The following is a 14,133-nucleotide window of genomic DNA, read 5'->3' on the forward strand; positions in this document are numbered from 1 at the left end:
CCATAATATGAAAATGGAGGTTTACATATAACAATTCTTAGCAGTAAAAAATCAAAAACCATGCCCTTGGTTATTTAATCTCAGGTTCAACAAAAGAACAATAATCAATGCCACTTTCCAAAGTAAATTTTGAAAACTAATCCGAGCATACACAGCTATGAGAAATGAGCACAAGCAAGCCAGTAACCATTTAATCAGAATGAGATGCTCTTAATTCAGTTTCTAGAAAATGATCAATGCTACTCTATTTAACAAATGCAAGTCTGTTAAGATAACACAACTTCCCAACTTAAGATTGCAGTCCTAACAACTGAGTAATCAAAAACCATGACCTCTGTTTTGAAATCTCAGGCTCAACAAAAGAACAATAATCAATGCCACTTTTCAAAGTAAATTTTAAAAACCAATCTGACATACACAGTAATGAGAAATGAGCAACCATTTAATCAGAATGAGATGGTCTTAATCCAGTTTCTAGAAGATGACCAATACCCTATTACTAAATGCAATTCTGTTTAATGTGCTTAAGATGACATAGCTTACCAACTTAAGATTGCAGTCCTACTACTGAGTAAATTAAGCAATATTGTTTGTAGAGTCTAGTCTGAAGAGAATATTCTCTCACTAAACAAACCTAACATAATAGCTAACAAAAGCTGGATGTTGTCTTGCAACCAAAATAAAGAAACATATAAAAATGCATAATTTGGCCGCTCGTGAACTTGATCTCTCGGGATCAAATATATGCCTCGAACTTACTAGGAGCCATGTCTAGCTCTGTTTTGAAGGAAGTACAAGAGCTCCTTTTATTCGTCTATTAGGGGAAAGAAATTCCACTGATCAAAGGAATTCTCCAATCGCATACGGATAACTTTCTAGAGCCCAATGGATACACCTCTTGCATCACCCTGTGAATGGTAAAAACTCGGGCTCTTATCATGCGTTCAATCAAAAAATTGTCTCCCAAAATATAAACTATCTGCATCTTCTTTGGGCGGAGTTTAAACCCTCATGTACAAAGAAAAACATAATTGCAGGTACAGCAGACTAACTAAATAGATAACGAATATCTTCTCTTGAACATCATTAAACCACAGTTCGCAACTGCACGGTCACACATCTCCATATTCAGCAAAGAAATTACAGTCCTGTAGAAAGCAGTACACAAGAAACCAAATTTTTCATACCTAGTAAGTCTATAGATCCCATGTTCCACCTTTTGCTTGCATATAAGAAAGAACTAAAATTAACAAGCCTGTATTTCCATTCATAATCATGACTAGCATCGCAGGTTAGTCCCTTCCAACTACATCTTAGGCTACGCTGATTACATTACTGAGGTTTCCTTGCGATTGCAACTCATGACTACTATGAGATGTCATCGACTGGAAAGCAGAGTGCCGCTTTGGTTGTTCCGACAGCTTCAAAGATAATGGAGAGGGCTCCATTACAGGATTCTGGCTGGACATGGCCTTTTCAACATCAGATTCAGTGGTTTTCAAGGGCGGAGTTGGAATAATTGGGATAGGCCTCACAACCTTTGACCCTTCAACGGACGAAAGTGGCGTAGCTGCTTTCCACATTTGATAACGCAGAGGCCCGACATCCATTATCTTATTAGGATGGCTAACGGAGGCATTCACCGCATCTTCAGAAAATGCCAATGAGGATGGGCGGGGGCTGTCACCGCATTCCATCGGAGTGCTTTCTTCTTTCTCCAGTTCATGTGATTTACCTACAGGTAGACCTGGCAGCACTGCATGCGACAGAGGAACCGGAAATGATGTGACAGGAATAGCGAAATTCCTAGTCTCTGGAGCCGGAAAGCTTGAATTTTGCCCCAGACTGAGCTGGCTTGTAAATGAAGGGGTGTTTCCGGTTCCTGGGACGAGGTCCTCCGATTCAACCGGAATGCTCAAAAACTGCAAAACACATCAAGACCATCAGCAGGAACTACAGAATACATCAAAACATCACCAAAAACTCAAGACACAATAAAATTTAGCACATATCCTTCAAATCAGACCATGTATACAAAATCAAAAATATTACAACAAATGCATCATGCTCCAGCCCTTCAAACCACAAGTAGCATAACAGCATAGCACAATGAATATGCAATCCATACCGTATCAGTCGTGATGTCAAACAAACTCGATCGACGGCGTCTCCTATTCATGTTACTCTGCCGTAAGAAATACTTCTGGGCATGGCTAGCAACCTGCGTCGGTGTTCGAGTCTTTACAAAGTTTCTGGAAATGCCCCGCCAATCCCCCTTACCGACTCTCTGAAGGCCGACAAGAAACATCCGGTGTTCTTCCTCTGTCCAGGGCACTCCTGCAACACAGATAATCCGAAACCTTTATAAAAATTGAAAAACCGCTAGATGTATCAAAATAGTGCTCCTAACAGTAACGAAAAATTGTGCTAGAAGAAAATAAAACTGACCCCTCTTCCTCTCACGAGCATTGCTGGATGAATGAACGAGGTCATCCGAGACGTAACCATCAAAACCTTCAGCGGCAACCTCAGCCGGATCCGAGTGCTCATATTGAGATAAGTTTGACAAATTATTCATACTCGCACTCTTTCTCATTGGTCCATCCGTCAGACGAACCCCAAAGAGCATCACACCACTTCCCACACAGGTACGGGAATTGTGGCCATTAAGGCCGCACAACGAACAGCTCCTCGAAGACATGGCGCCGCGTTCCCCTGGTAGGGTTCAGGGCCGAAAACAGAGTATCTTTAACGCATTTGATAGGTAAATTCTACTGAAAAACATATATTTAAATAAATTGCATGCAAGCTTAAGGCTACTTTAGTATCGCTTATAAAGTTTCTTTGATCAAATTCAGTCATTAACGAGCGAAGGAAAGACAAAATGAAAATGAAAAATACAGGAACAGACGAATCTTTCATAAATCCAAAGCTCTGCTGATAATACTCGAAATAGAACAAAGCCTGCGTCGCTGCCAAATCTTACAGCGTCTGAAGTAAAACCAGGCCCTAAATTGAAGAAATGAACGGCACACATAACAACAATACCAATGACCGATAAATTACCTTCAAACGAACAAATCTGCAACGAAATACACAAATCAAAGGCCTGTTTTCCTCCAAAATCCTCAAAAATGATGAGAATTTCAAAAGCTAAAGCACACTCCACGGAACGAATCTAATACGACCGCACGCCGCTATTGGACAAAAACCTGTAAAAGGAAAAAAAGAAAGTTAAAGCGTCATTAACTTCATCCACAATCTCAGACTACCAAAGAATTGTCCAAAGACACTTCATTTTTCTCTGTGAAGAAGAAAAAGAATCTTTCTTCTTCCATTCATTTTTAGGTTAATCCTTACCAGACGCTTCCAAACCCTCCCTGCGAGCTGCGGCTACCTTCTTTGCCTAAAATTATCAAAAACCTCTGCTAAACGCCCCCGTTATTTCGAAAGGATATACAAAAGGATATCCTTGTCTCCTCTATCACTCAACAAAAACAAAATAAAGACCCGCTTTGAGCTCTGCTGTTCAGATTTCCTTTGACATTATTAAAAAGATATGTGCGTATATATAGGTGTGTTTTCCATTTTTTTTAATGATTATTTTTCCTTTTTTAATTTAAATTGACCCCGTTTTTTTACGGTTCAAACCTAATTCTGGAATTGCACTTGCACGTCTCAAGTATCCATGTGCCCATTATTGGTATACAAATTAGGTTTTTTTATTTTGGGTTAAAAATATATTGAAAGTAAAATCTTTACGTGCTGCAAAATAAAAATTGGTCGGTGATTGATCAGGATAGTCGTGGTCGAAATATTGGATTTAAATTCTAACTGATTTTAAATAATTGTTTATTTGCCTATTGGATTTAACTTCTAACTGATTGTTTACTTGCCATTATTACAGATAATAAAATTAAAATTATTATGATTGAAATTAAATTTTCCATCATTTAGAATTGGTTATTTACCATTATTATAAATAATATAACCATTTATGTGTATAGTTAAATGGTAAATGTAGATAGGCTTATTTTTATAATGGGTTATTTATTATTATTATAAATAATATAACTAGATATCATCATGGTTAAATGTTGATAGATCATTTTTTATAGACCATAAAAATATATCACTAATTAATATCACTGTTTCAAATTGATGGTTTATTGATGAAAATAATAGAGAGTAATTTCATCAAAATGTTACAATCTCACTAATTAGATTTCTTTTTTGAAAAATATTCTTAAATATTTGGTACATGGGTTCGATTACTGCCTATTTGTTTTGTCTTTATCATATATTTCTCCATATGATCTATCTGTAGAAGAACAGAAATATTGGTTTTTTGTCAACTCCACATGATTGTGGTTTTGATCCACATATATCGGCTATATCTTGTGATCTCCAAAATCTTTTGTTGTACAAATTTTCTCTTATGAATATAATACAAAAATATAGCTTTTTTTCATGCTGAAAAAAAGACTATACAAATATTGTTTGTGTATTAATATTATGAATGATATAAAAGATAATTAAAAAATCAAACATATATATATATATATATATAAAATAGTGAATGAATAATGTTGATAGGGTTCACTTTTTATATATTATAAAAAAGATATTATGAATAAAGATAGTTTATTGTAATTTGATTGGTGGGAATAGTCATATGATTTAATTTTAGTGGCTTTTTAATTATTGTTTTTTTTAAGTATTATATATAATGAAAAAATAATAAAAATACAAATTAGTGAGAATAATTATAATTTAAATATATAATTTAAATTTGAATTTAATTGTACATTTGATAAGAGGCTTTTATAAAGTCTGTATGGTTGTGATCAAACCTATATTTTTTATATATTACTTAGTTTTTTGAAATGAAATGCAAAATATATATATATATAGTTTCTTTGTAAATATATATGATTAAAAAAAAGATTATATAGTTATGTATCTTTTTGCAATCATCCATATACAAGCGCATTCTCAATAGATGGTGAATGTCCATAGGATTACCATAGGTTGAGCATAAGACATATTATCTGTGAGGATAGTCATCCTAAACTAATCTGTGATAGGTGAATGTCGATAGGGTTACTATAGGTTAAAACATATTATCTAGCCATCCTAAATTAATGATTGGTGAGGATAATTATAGTTGAAACATTATGATCAAAATATAGTGATTTACATTTCCTATAGATGGTCAATATCGATAGGATTTTTATAGGTTAAGCATAAAGGCATTATGATTCAAAAATTAAGTGAATTTTAAATAACTTTTCATTGTAAATTTTAATCCGTACACATTTCCATGGATAGTGAATATCAATAAGATTATGGTAAGTCAACCATAAAGATAAAGCATTTGTGAGGATAACGACATAACATTTGTGAGGATAGTCATTATAAACTAATATATGAGTGGTAAGAATAATTATAGTTAAATTTTTATGATCTAAATTCATATATATATATATATATATATATATAGGCACATTCATATTAATGGATGGCTATCGTAGATAGAGACAACTTTCATCTATCAACCAAACATCTTTGATCTACCAAATATTATTGGAAAGTGGAAATTAAAGGGAAGCAATGTCTCTCTCCACCATCCAGTTTTACATTAGATATAAACATATGTTAATCAAAGAAACACCTCTCATTTGTCAACCAAACATCTTTGATCTACCAAATATTGTTGGAAAGTAGAGATTAAAAGAGGTAGTGTCTCTCCACCGTCCAGTTTTACACCTTTATTATTTTTCCATCTTGGAAAGTGGAGATTAAAAGAGGTAGTGTCTCTCCACCGTCCAGTTTTACACCTTTATTATTTTTCTATCTGTCAACCAAACATCTTTGATCTACCAAATATTGTTGGAAAGTGGAGATATTGTTGGAAAGTGGAGATTAAAAGTAGGTAGTGTCTCTCTACTGTCCAATTTTACACCTCTATTGTTTTTCCAAAATAGGATCAGCTTGTCCAGTTTTACACCTCTATTATTTTTCCAAAATAAGATCACCTATTAACGTAACAAAATAAAAAAACTGAGACATCTGTCATTGGAAAGTGGAGATTAAAAATGAGACAATTCCTCCGCACCGTCACATTTCTATTTTCAAAATAAGATCAGATTTCGAGGTAACAAAATAGAAAAACCAAGGCATCATTGGAAAGTGGAGATTAAAAAAGATAATGTCTCACCACAGTGACACCTCCATTCTATTTACAAAATTCTATTTTCAAAATAAGATCAACTTTCGAGGTAACCAGGTAGAAAAACCAAGGCATCATTGGAAAGTGAAGATTAAAAAAGATAATGTCTCACCAGAGTGACACCTCCATTCTATTTACGAAACAAGATCGTCTGTTGACGTAACAAAATAAGTAAACCTAGACATATATCATCGGAAAGTGGAGATTAAAAGGAATCAATGAACTTAACAAAATAAGTAAACTTAGACATATATCATCGGAAAGTGGAGATCAAAAAGTGGAGATACATAACAAAATAAGTAAGCCTAAACATTTGTTATCCCAAAGTGAAGATTAAAAGGAATCAATGTATTTGTTGTACATTTCTATTTTCAAAATAAAATCGCCTATTGACGTAATAAAAATAAAATAAGTAAACATAGACATGTGTCATTAGATTAAAAGCAAAATAAACCTAGCACGTGCCATTAAATTAAAAAAAAAAAACAATGTATTTTTTACTTTATTAAAAAGAAACAATGTATTTTGTACTTTATTCTATGTTCAAAATACAACCTAACAAAATAAGTACTTAATCTTGTACTTATATTGATGTAACAAAATAGGAAAACTCAAACATCTATCATTGTAAAGTAAAAAATAAAAAAGAGAAAATGTCTCTTCACTATCTAAATTGATTATATTTTCAAGATAAAATCACCTATTAACATAACAAAATCTAAAAACCCAAACATAATTTAAAAAAAAAAAAAATTCTCTTCACTATCCAATCTTGTATCTTCATTTTAATTTTGATTTCATAATAAAATCACCTATCAACTTAATAAAATAATAAAAAATATTAAATTTATAAAACATTAATAAATAAATTTAAATTTAATTAATAAAACATTTTCAATTATATCTGAATTAAATTTAAATTTAATTAATAAAACATTTTCAATTATATCTGAATTTAATTTTGCCATAGTCAAACATTACTAATGAAAAGTGATTGTTTATAAAATAATAAAAAATAATAATTTATAAAACATTAATAAATAAATTTAAGTTTAATTAATAAAACATTTTCAATTATATCTGAATTTAATTTTGCCATACTCAAACATTACCAATGAAAAGTGATTGTAAGTGGGTGGGTGTTCTCAACCTTCCTTGGAACAGTACCAAAATATTTTATACCAAAGTACATATGTGGATGGTGTCAATTGTGAAATGGTAGATCCTGAAGAGCCCTTCGTGATTATAGGTTGAGATTAGAAATTGTATCATGTGTCCCTTACTCCCATTATTATTGGAAGTAGCAATGACCCCATGGGATCCCATAAGACTCAATTGTTGGGCCCATACAATGGGTAATGCATGATTTATGTTGAAGTAGCAAACATGTATATAAAAAAATGATTTATGATGTGTTTTTATAAAACTTTGAAAAGTTCTTTTTGTTTTTTATTATATTTAGATAAATATAAAATAATTTGAGAGGTTGATAAAAGGTTTTGAAATTTGTAGAATCATGAACTGTGATATCAAAAAAAATTAAGTATTTGTAATGTTAAAAAATAATTATTCAAATTTATTAGATATTAGATTAGTTATTAAAAATGAAAAAAAATAATAAGAAATAAGTAATTTATTTATTAATATTTATATATTTAATTATATATATTTCAAGTTTAGTTCAGCAATATTTTAATTTAAATTAATTTAAATTTAATATTTATTAAAAATATAAATTTGATTTATATCAATGTACAAAGTATATTTGTATATTATAATACTGAGTATAGTGTACGAATTGTTCTCGAATAAGAGTTTTAATTTAAAATAAATTTTTAAAAAAACAAGAAAGAACCAACCCAATTGAGTGGGGAATGACAAAAAGATTCATGAAAAAGAAAATCTCTTAAAAGGAGATTTATCATGTTGTATTTATCATGTTGTATTGAAGAAATATTTCTAGTATTTGAAGTTGAAAAAGTGAAAGATAAATGTCAACTCAAGGGTATTGTTGGATCTATAATATTTTATTAACTTATTGATGTTGTCATTTTATCTTTGTGAACCACACAGTTTACCTAAACAAAACGCCCAATTAGCCATTCCATCATTGAAATGGCCCAATTACCCTATGCATAGTATGATGGTTTATTATGCTCTATCATATATCTAGTTTAAACTAATTGATATAAAACATAGTATTGTAAATGAAGATGGGGTGAAAGTAGTGACTGTAATATGTTCAACTATAAGATGCAACTAATTAAATCCTAACTAAATGTGCAAAGAATAAGATCTATGTTGAAAATGTAGTGAGCAAGGTCTTCTGGCTTGTGCCTTGGTAGTGAAGACTTTGAGTTGTCCTCATGAGTTAGACTTCAGTTAGGATGAGTTATTTCCAGTTTACTGGAATAATCATCAACTTAGCATGCATAGAGTTGGAGATTCAGTTAAGTGGAAGTCTTCATCAATTTGACTAAAGGATTCAATTGTGATCGAGTTTAGTTAGAACGAGTTAGGTCTTTAGTCTTGATTCAAGGAAGAGCGGGTTAGATCTCCAGTTTTGATTGGAGAGAGCACAAGTTAACCTTCAGTGATGTTTGGAAGGAGAGCAAGTAACACTCTCAGTTAACTCGTTATCAAAGCTCAATTTCTAAATTTATTTAACAACGAAGGAACAAGGATTATTTAATTGTTTTGTGTACAAAGGATTGTGACAAGACAAAGCTCATGAGCTAGTGTGAGAGAGCCTTGATTGTGGAGCGCGGGAATTGTGTGCTAAAGAATAGGAGCACAAGTGCGCTAGGATTTAGGAGCTAATTGGTTGTGCGTAGAAAGGAGTTGGGGTCCTAAAAAATAGAATCTCAAGTGCGCTAAGAAATAGGGCCTATAAAGTGCACTAGGAAATAAAACATCAGTGCAAGGGATAAGGAGGCCAAGTGTGTAAGGAAGGAGGAGCATAATTGAAGCAAGATAGCGGGGTTTATAGAGCAAGTCAAGGAGGCAACAGAGGAAGAATTGCGTGCAGGAACCAAGATCAAGAAGTGATCAATGCAGGTCAAGATCAATTGTATCAGTTGAGATTTGTCAGTGAAGCATAATGCTTTCTCAAGAGAAATAGATTGCTTTGTAATATATTCAATTGCTCCAAGGACAATCAATAAAATAGACACATCAAGCAAGCAAGTTTTCCCTGTTGGGTTTCCTGAGAGAACAAGTGTGTCAATATTTGTGTGAGGTGTTTTTATCTCTTTGTTTTATTTCGCAACATATGAGCTGTTAAGAAACTTTATATCTTGGTGAAAGTAAACTAGTTTCATTTTTTCAGTTTTTCATCTAAGTAGTTGCAAAGTTTCATGGAAATTTAACATGGTATCAGAGCAAAGATCAATATAAAGATCGACACTAGATTGACCAGTCAGTGAAGAGTGCAAATTAAGCAATAGGCTTGCGCTAGAGTTTGAAGAGCAGAGTAGTTATTTAGATAGCAGTATGGTGTTCCAAGGGCTTAGGTCATATCACAATTTAGAGGGAGCCTCGAATTTCATGATATGTGGTGTTGGAAGATAATGGGGTGATAGAACTTGTGAAGAATAAAATATTTCCACCTCAAGATCCCCAACAATTGACCCTACATAACAAGATTGACATCAAGGTGAGGAGGATCATTCTTTAGGGTATCAAAGACCATATTATTCCTCATCTCCATGAGAAGAGGATAACATATGAGATGTTTAAAGCCATCTTATATCTATATCAGGGTTCTAGTGATGCCAACAAGCTTGCTCTCAAGGAGAAGCTAAGAAGTATCTGGATGAGCAAAGAAGATCTCATCATCACATATCTTTCAGATTTCACTCAGATTTGGGATGAGCTAGGTGGTGTGGGTGAGATAGTAGCAGAAAAAGGCCTTGTGAGGCTTGTGCTTCTAGGACTCCATAAGTATTGGTATAGTTTACAAGATGCAATAAGTGGCAGAGAGAATATTCCTAGTTGGGAAAGGTTATGGAGTGATTTTGTTCAAGAAGAAATCTAGAGAGGAACGATAGCTAGTAGAGAAGCTCCAACAGAGGAAATTTTCCCTAGTAGGCAAAATTTTCCCTAGAAGGAAATCTAGATCAGGAGAAATTTTCCCTAGTAGGCAAAGGTAGTAGAGACAAAGGAAAAATGGCTAAGGAGAGGTTGAGTCCAGACACAAGGGAAAGAAGAAGAAGAAGGTTTGAGAAAGATCAAGAGTTTCCATTGCCATGAGTTTAGACATTATGTCACTAAGTGTCATAATTAAAAGAAGGAGTCTAGTAAGGATCATGTAGTTGCATCAATGGAGGTAGATGTGTTTTTTCCTAGTTTGAGAAAGATTTCTCATTGATAGCTTGCATGGAAAGCTTAACATACAATAATGTTGGTATATTGATTTAGGAACATCCTTCCACATGACTGGGAACAAGAAGTATTTCAGCCACCTGAAGGAGAAGGACATGCAGTTTTAGATTGAGCTAGGAGATGATGGCATGTATGTGACTAGAGGAGTTGGTACTGTCAATTTTCAGAGGGAGTCAGGTAATCCTCTCCATCTCAGAGATGTCCTCTATGTTCTAGGCCTGAAGCAGAATCTTGTTTCAGTAGCTACCCTTGAGGACAAGGGTTATGATGTTATATTTAGTAGAGGTAAGGCTTACCTCCAACACTTAGCTTCTAGATGTAAGAAGCAGATAGGTGTGAGGATGAAGAATCTCTACAAGTTCTAGGTAGAGACAACCGCAACCTTGAGCAACAAAGTAGGAAGTGCACAGAGTAGAGAAGTGATGGTTGAGGAGAGTAAAGTTTTGATGGAGTCCTTAGAGAAAGAGAAGGTTAGAGTTCCTGAGAAGAAGCTACTCAAGAAGGAGCCTCAACCAGTATCTCAGTTCGAGTCTCGGCTAGTTGGTAGTTGGACTAACCAGCAGGATGATGAGGAGCAAAGCCCAGGGTGAGTTGAGGCAGCCACTCAGTAAGTGACTCCCAATATAAGGAGAGTCGAGCTAAGTGGGCAGAAGATTTTTTTAAGGGGATCAGGAGAGAGTTGGATCTCCCAGTACCACATTCAGGCAGAGTAAGCAGCCACAGAGATACATAAGGTACATGGAAGTTATGAAACAAGTGGTAGATTCGCAAAGCATGGTTGGAAAGAATAGGTCTTCAGATCAGATTCCGCAGGAGAAAGTAGCGAAGTCTTCTAGTTCAAAGGGAGTAGTTGCAAGAAAAAAGAACCTGGTAGCAAACAAGGTCTTTTGGTCTATGCCTTAGTTAGTGAATACCTCAAGTTGTCCTCGTGAGTTAGACTTCAATTAAGATGATTTATTTCCATTTTACTGGAATAATCATCAAGTTAGTATGTGTAGAGTTGGAGCGTCAGCTAAGTGGAACTCTTCATTAGATTGACTACAAGATTCAATTATGATCGAGTTCAGTTAAAATGAGTTGGATCTTTAGTCTTGATTCAAGGAAGAGTGAGTTAGATCTCCAATGTTGATTGGATAGATCACGATTTAACAACTCCAGTGATGATTGGAAGGAGAGAGAGTAGCACTCTCATTTAACTCGCTATCAGAGCTTGAGTTCTAAATTTGAACTAGCCTAATTTAGCATGGATCAAATCTATAAAATAAGGACAAAGGCACAAGGATTATTCAATTATTTTGTGCATGAAGGATTGTGACAAGATAAATCTCACGATCTAGTGTGAGAAAGCCTTGATTGTGGAGCGCGGAAATCGTGTCCTAAAAAATAGGAGCACAAGTGCATTAGGATTTAGGAGTTGATTGGTTGTGCACAAAAAGGATTTGGGGTCCTAAAAAATAGGAGCTCAAGTGTACTAAGAAATAGGGCTTGTAAGTGCGCTAGGAAATAGGATATCAATGCAATGGATAAGGAGGCCAAGTGCACAAGGAAGGAGGAGACAAATTGAAGCAAGTCAATAGGGCTTGCAAAGCAAGTCAAGGGGGCAGCAGAGGAAGAATAGTGTACAGAAATTGAGATCAAGTAGTGATCAAGGCAGGACAAGATCAATTGACATATCAAATGATATTTTTGAGTGAGGTTGAACGCTTTCTCAATGAGACAAATTTCTTTGTAATAGATTCAATTGCTCAAATGATAATCAATAAAATAGCCACATCAAGAAAGTAGGCTCTCCATTTTGGGTTTCCTGAGAATACAAGTGTGTCAATATTTGTGTGATGTGTTTTTATCTCTATGTTTTATTCTTCTACATATGAGTTGTTAAGAAAAAAAAATTCTTGGTGAAAGTAAACTACTTTCAATTTTCAATTATTCAACTAAGTAGTTGCAGAGTTTCATGGAAATTTAACAATCTAGAGATGTCATCAATAACACAAAGAATAGGTTACCATGGTTATCATAAACAAACCTAAATTGAACCACCTCAACTCCCTCCCAAAGTGAAACAATTTGATTGCCAAGTCAATTTCTTATCGCAAAACCAATTAATAGTTGACCTAAGATTAAACATGGCTAGATAAATAATAACTACTTTTTCAACTCGTATTTTCAACTTATTTCCCTACCATTTTACTCAAATTTCGAGCAAGACCACTCATTGGGTGCGGAATTTGATTTTTCATCCCACAAATACCCATGTTGCATACTTTTGATGGACCCTACTACACGAAAAATGTGAAATACATGAAAAACATGTGATTGCAATAATGTTTTTTCATGTATTTCACATTTTTCGTGTAGTAGGGAAAATTGAAAGTATGCAACTTGGGTACTCCTTGGATTCAAAATCAAATTCTACACTCAACGAGTGCTCCCGCTTGAAATTTGAGTAAAATCATAGGGAGATAAGTTGAAAAATTAGTATTTTTCTTTTTTTCCCTCCAAAACTTGATGAGGTAATCTAATATTATTTTATTATTTCCGCTATTTTTTATAATATTCCTTAGGAGGCCTAGTTTAGAGCTTAAAAATTCTCTAATGAAAGGAAATATGTAGCAGCCGACAACAAAACCACGAATAGTTGAAATGAAGGAGCAATTAAAGTGTTGCAGATGTGGTCCATGGGGTCTTAGATAGACAATGATTGGGTTTGTTGTTAAGGCACTCCTAGATGTTAAGTCACTGGTTCAATTTCCCGCCATATTCAGGTTTTATTCTTGGACATGACCATGATGTAGCCTCACCATTGTCGAAATTACAAAAAAAGTTGTTGGACCTGTGGTGAAAACCAATGGAAAAGAGACTGCCCACACTAAAATAATGTAGGGTCAAAGACTTACAGTGCCTAGGAAGCTCGCAAAGTGGATGATGTAGCACAAAGCTTGCCCATAATTTATGTAGCCATGGACAATGGCAAGTAAGAACATGCATCCATCATTGAGATGGAAGGTAAGCTATGTAATCAAGTTGCTTCCATTTTGATTGGCCCTAGTTCTAATTACAACTATGTTAGTCTGGAGCTCATGGAAAAATGCAAATTGACTAAAGAATTGCACATAAGGCCTGGTTAGTTCAATTGGAATAGGAACAAAGAGAAAAATTAGTCATTGGGTGAAATCGTGTGCATTTGAGCTCAACTGCATGCCCACAATAACACATTTAAATTTATTTTCATTGAGTGCATACAACATGTTATTGGGAATGGATCGGTTGTATATGCACATAACTAAGGTTGATTGTTTTTAAAAAATAATTGAATGTCTGGATTATGATGGGGAAAGAAGATTTTTTGGCAAGGCAAGCAAAAGCAAATTTTAGTGAGGTTGATCACAATAATGTAGGCTAAAAGTAGTTACTGGAAGGGCTGTAAGTTATTTTTTGTGCAAATATCCTACGATAAGGAAGATGGTGACAGCATTGGGCAAGAAGAAATCAAAATACTAAAGAAATATTTGGTGTTG

At 34.0% G+C, this 14,133-nt stretch overlaps 1 protein-coding gene across 3 annotated transcripts; it reads right to left on the reverse strand.

Moving 5' to 3' along the window:
• Positions 1 to 366: 366 nt before the first annotated feature.
• LOC149262225 (uncharacterized) lies at positions 367 to 3,549 on the reverse strand. 3 transcript variants are annotated; one of them, XR_016258849.1, is made up of 5 exons: positions 2,902 to 3,033; positions 2,449 to 2,715; positions 2,129 to 2,337; positions 1,188 to 1,922; positions 367 to 908 (listed from the first exon to the last, which is right to left on the reverse strand). XR_016258849.1 is itself a non-coding variant. In XM_089423652.1 (5 exons), the coding sequence occupies exons 3-5, from the start codon at positions 2,699 to 2,701 to the stop codon at positions 1,314 to 1,316; spliced, it is 1,071 nt and encodes a 356-aa protein (XP_089279778.1). In that variant the 5' UTR covers positions 2,702 to 2,715; positions 3,067 to 3,212; positions 3,361 to 3,549; the 3' UTR covers positions 367 to 1,313. The 3 variants fall into 3 exon arrangements, 2 of the variants coding, with proteins under 2 accessions (XP_089279778.1, XP_089279768.1); XM_089423652.1 differs by lacking the exon at positions 2,902 to 3,033 and adding exons at positions 3,067 to 3,212; positions 3,361 to 3,549 and having other exon boundaries at positions 367 to 1,922; XM_089423642.1 differs by having other exon boundaries at positions 367 to 1,922.
• Positions 3,550 to 14,133: the final 10,584 nt, after the last annotated feature.

This window comes from Pinus tabuliformis, chromosome 6 (genome assembly GCF_031772625.1).
Source record: "Pinus tabuliformis cultivar Carrire ecotype Pingquan chromosome 6, CPIR1, whole genome shotgun sequence".
Lineage (NCBI taxonomy): Eukaryota > Viridiplantae > Streptophyta > Pinopsida > Pinales > Pinaceae > Pinus > Pinus tabuliformis.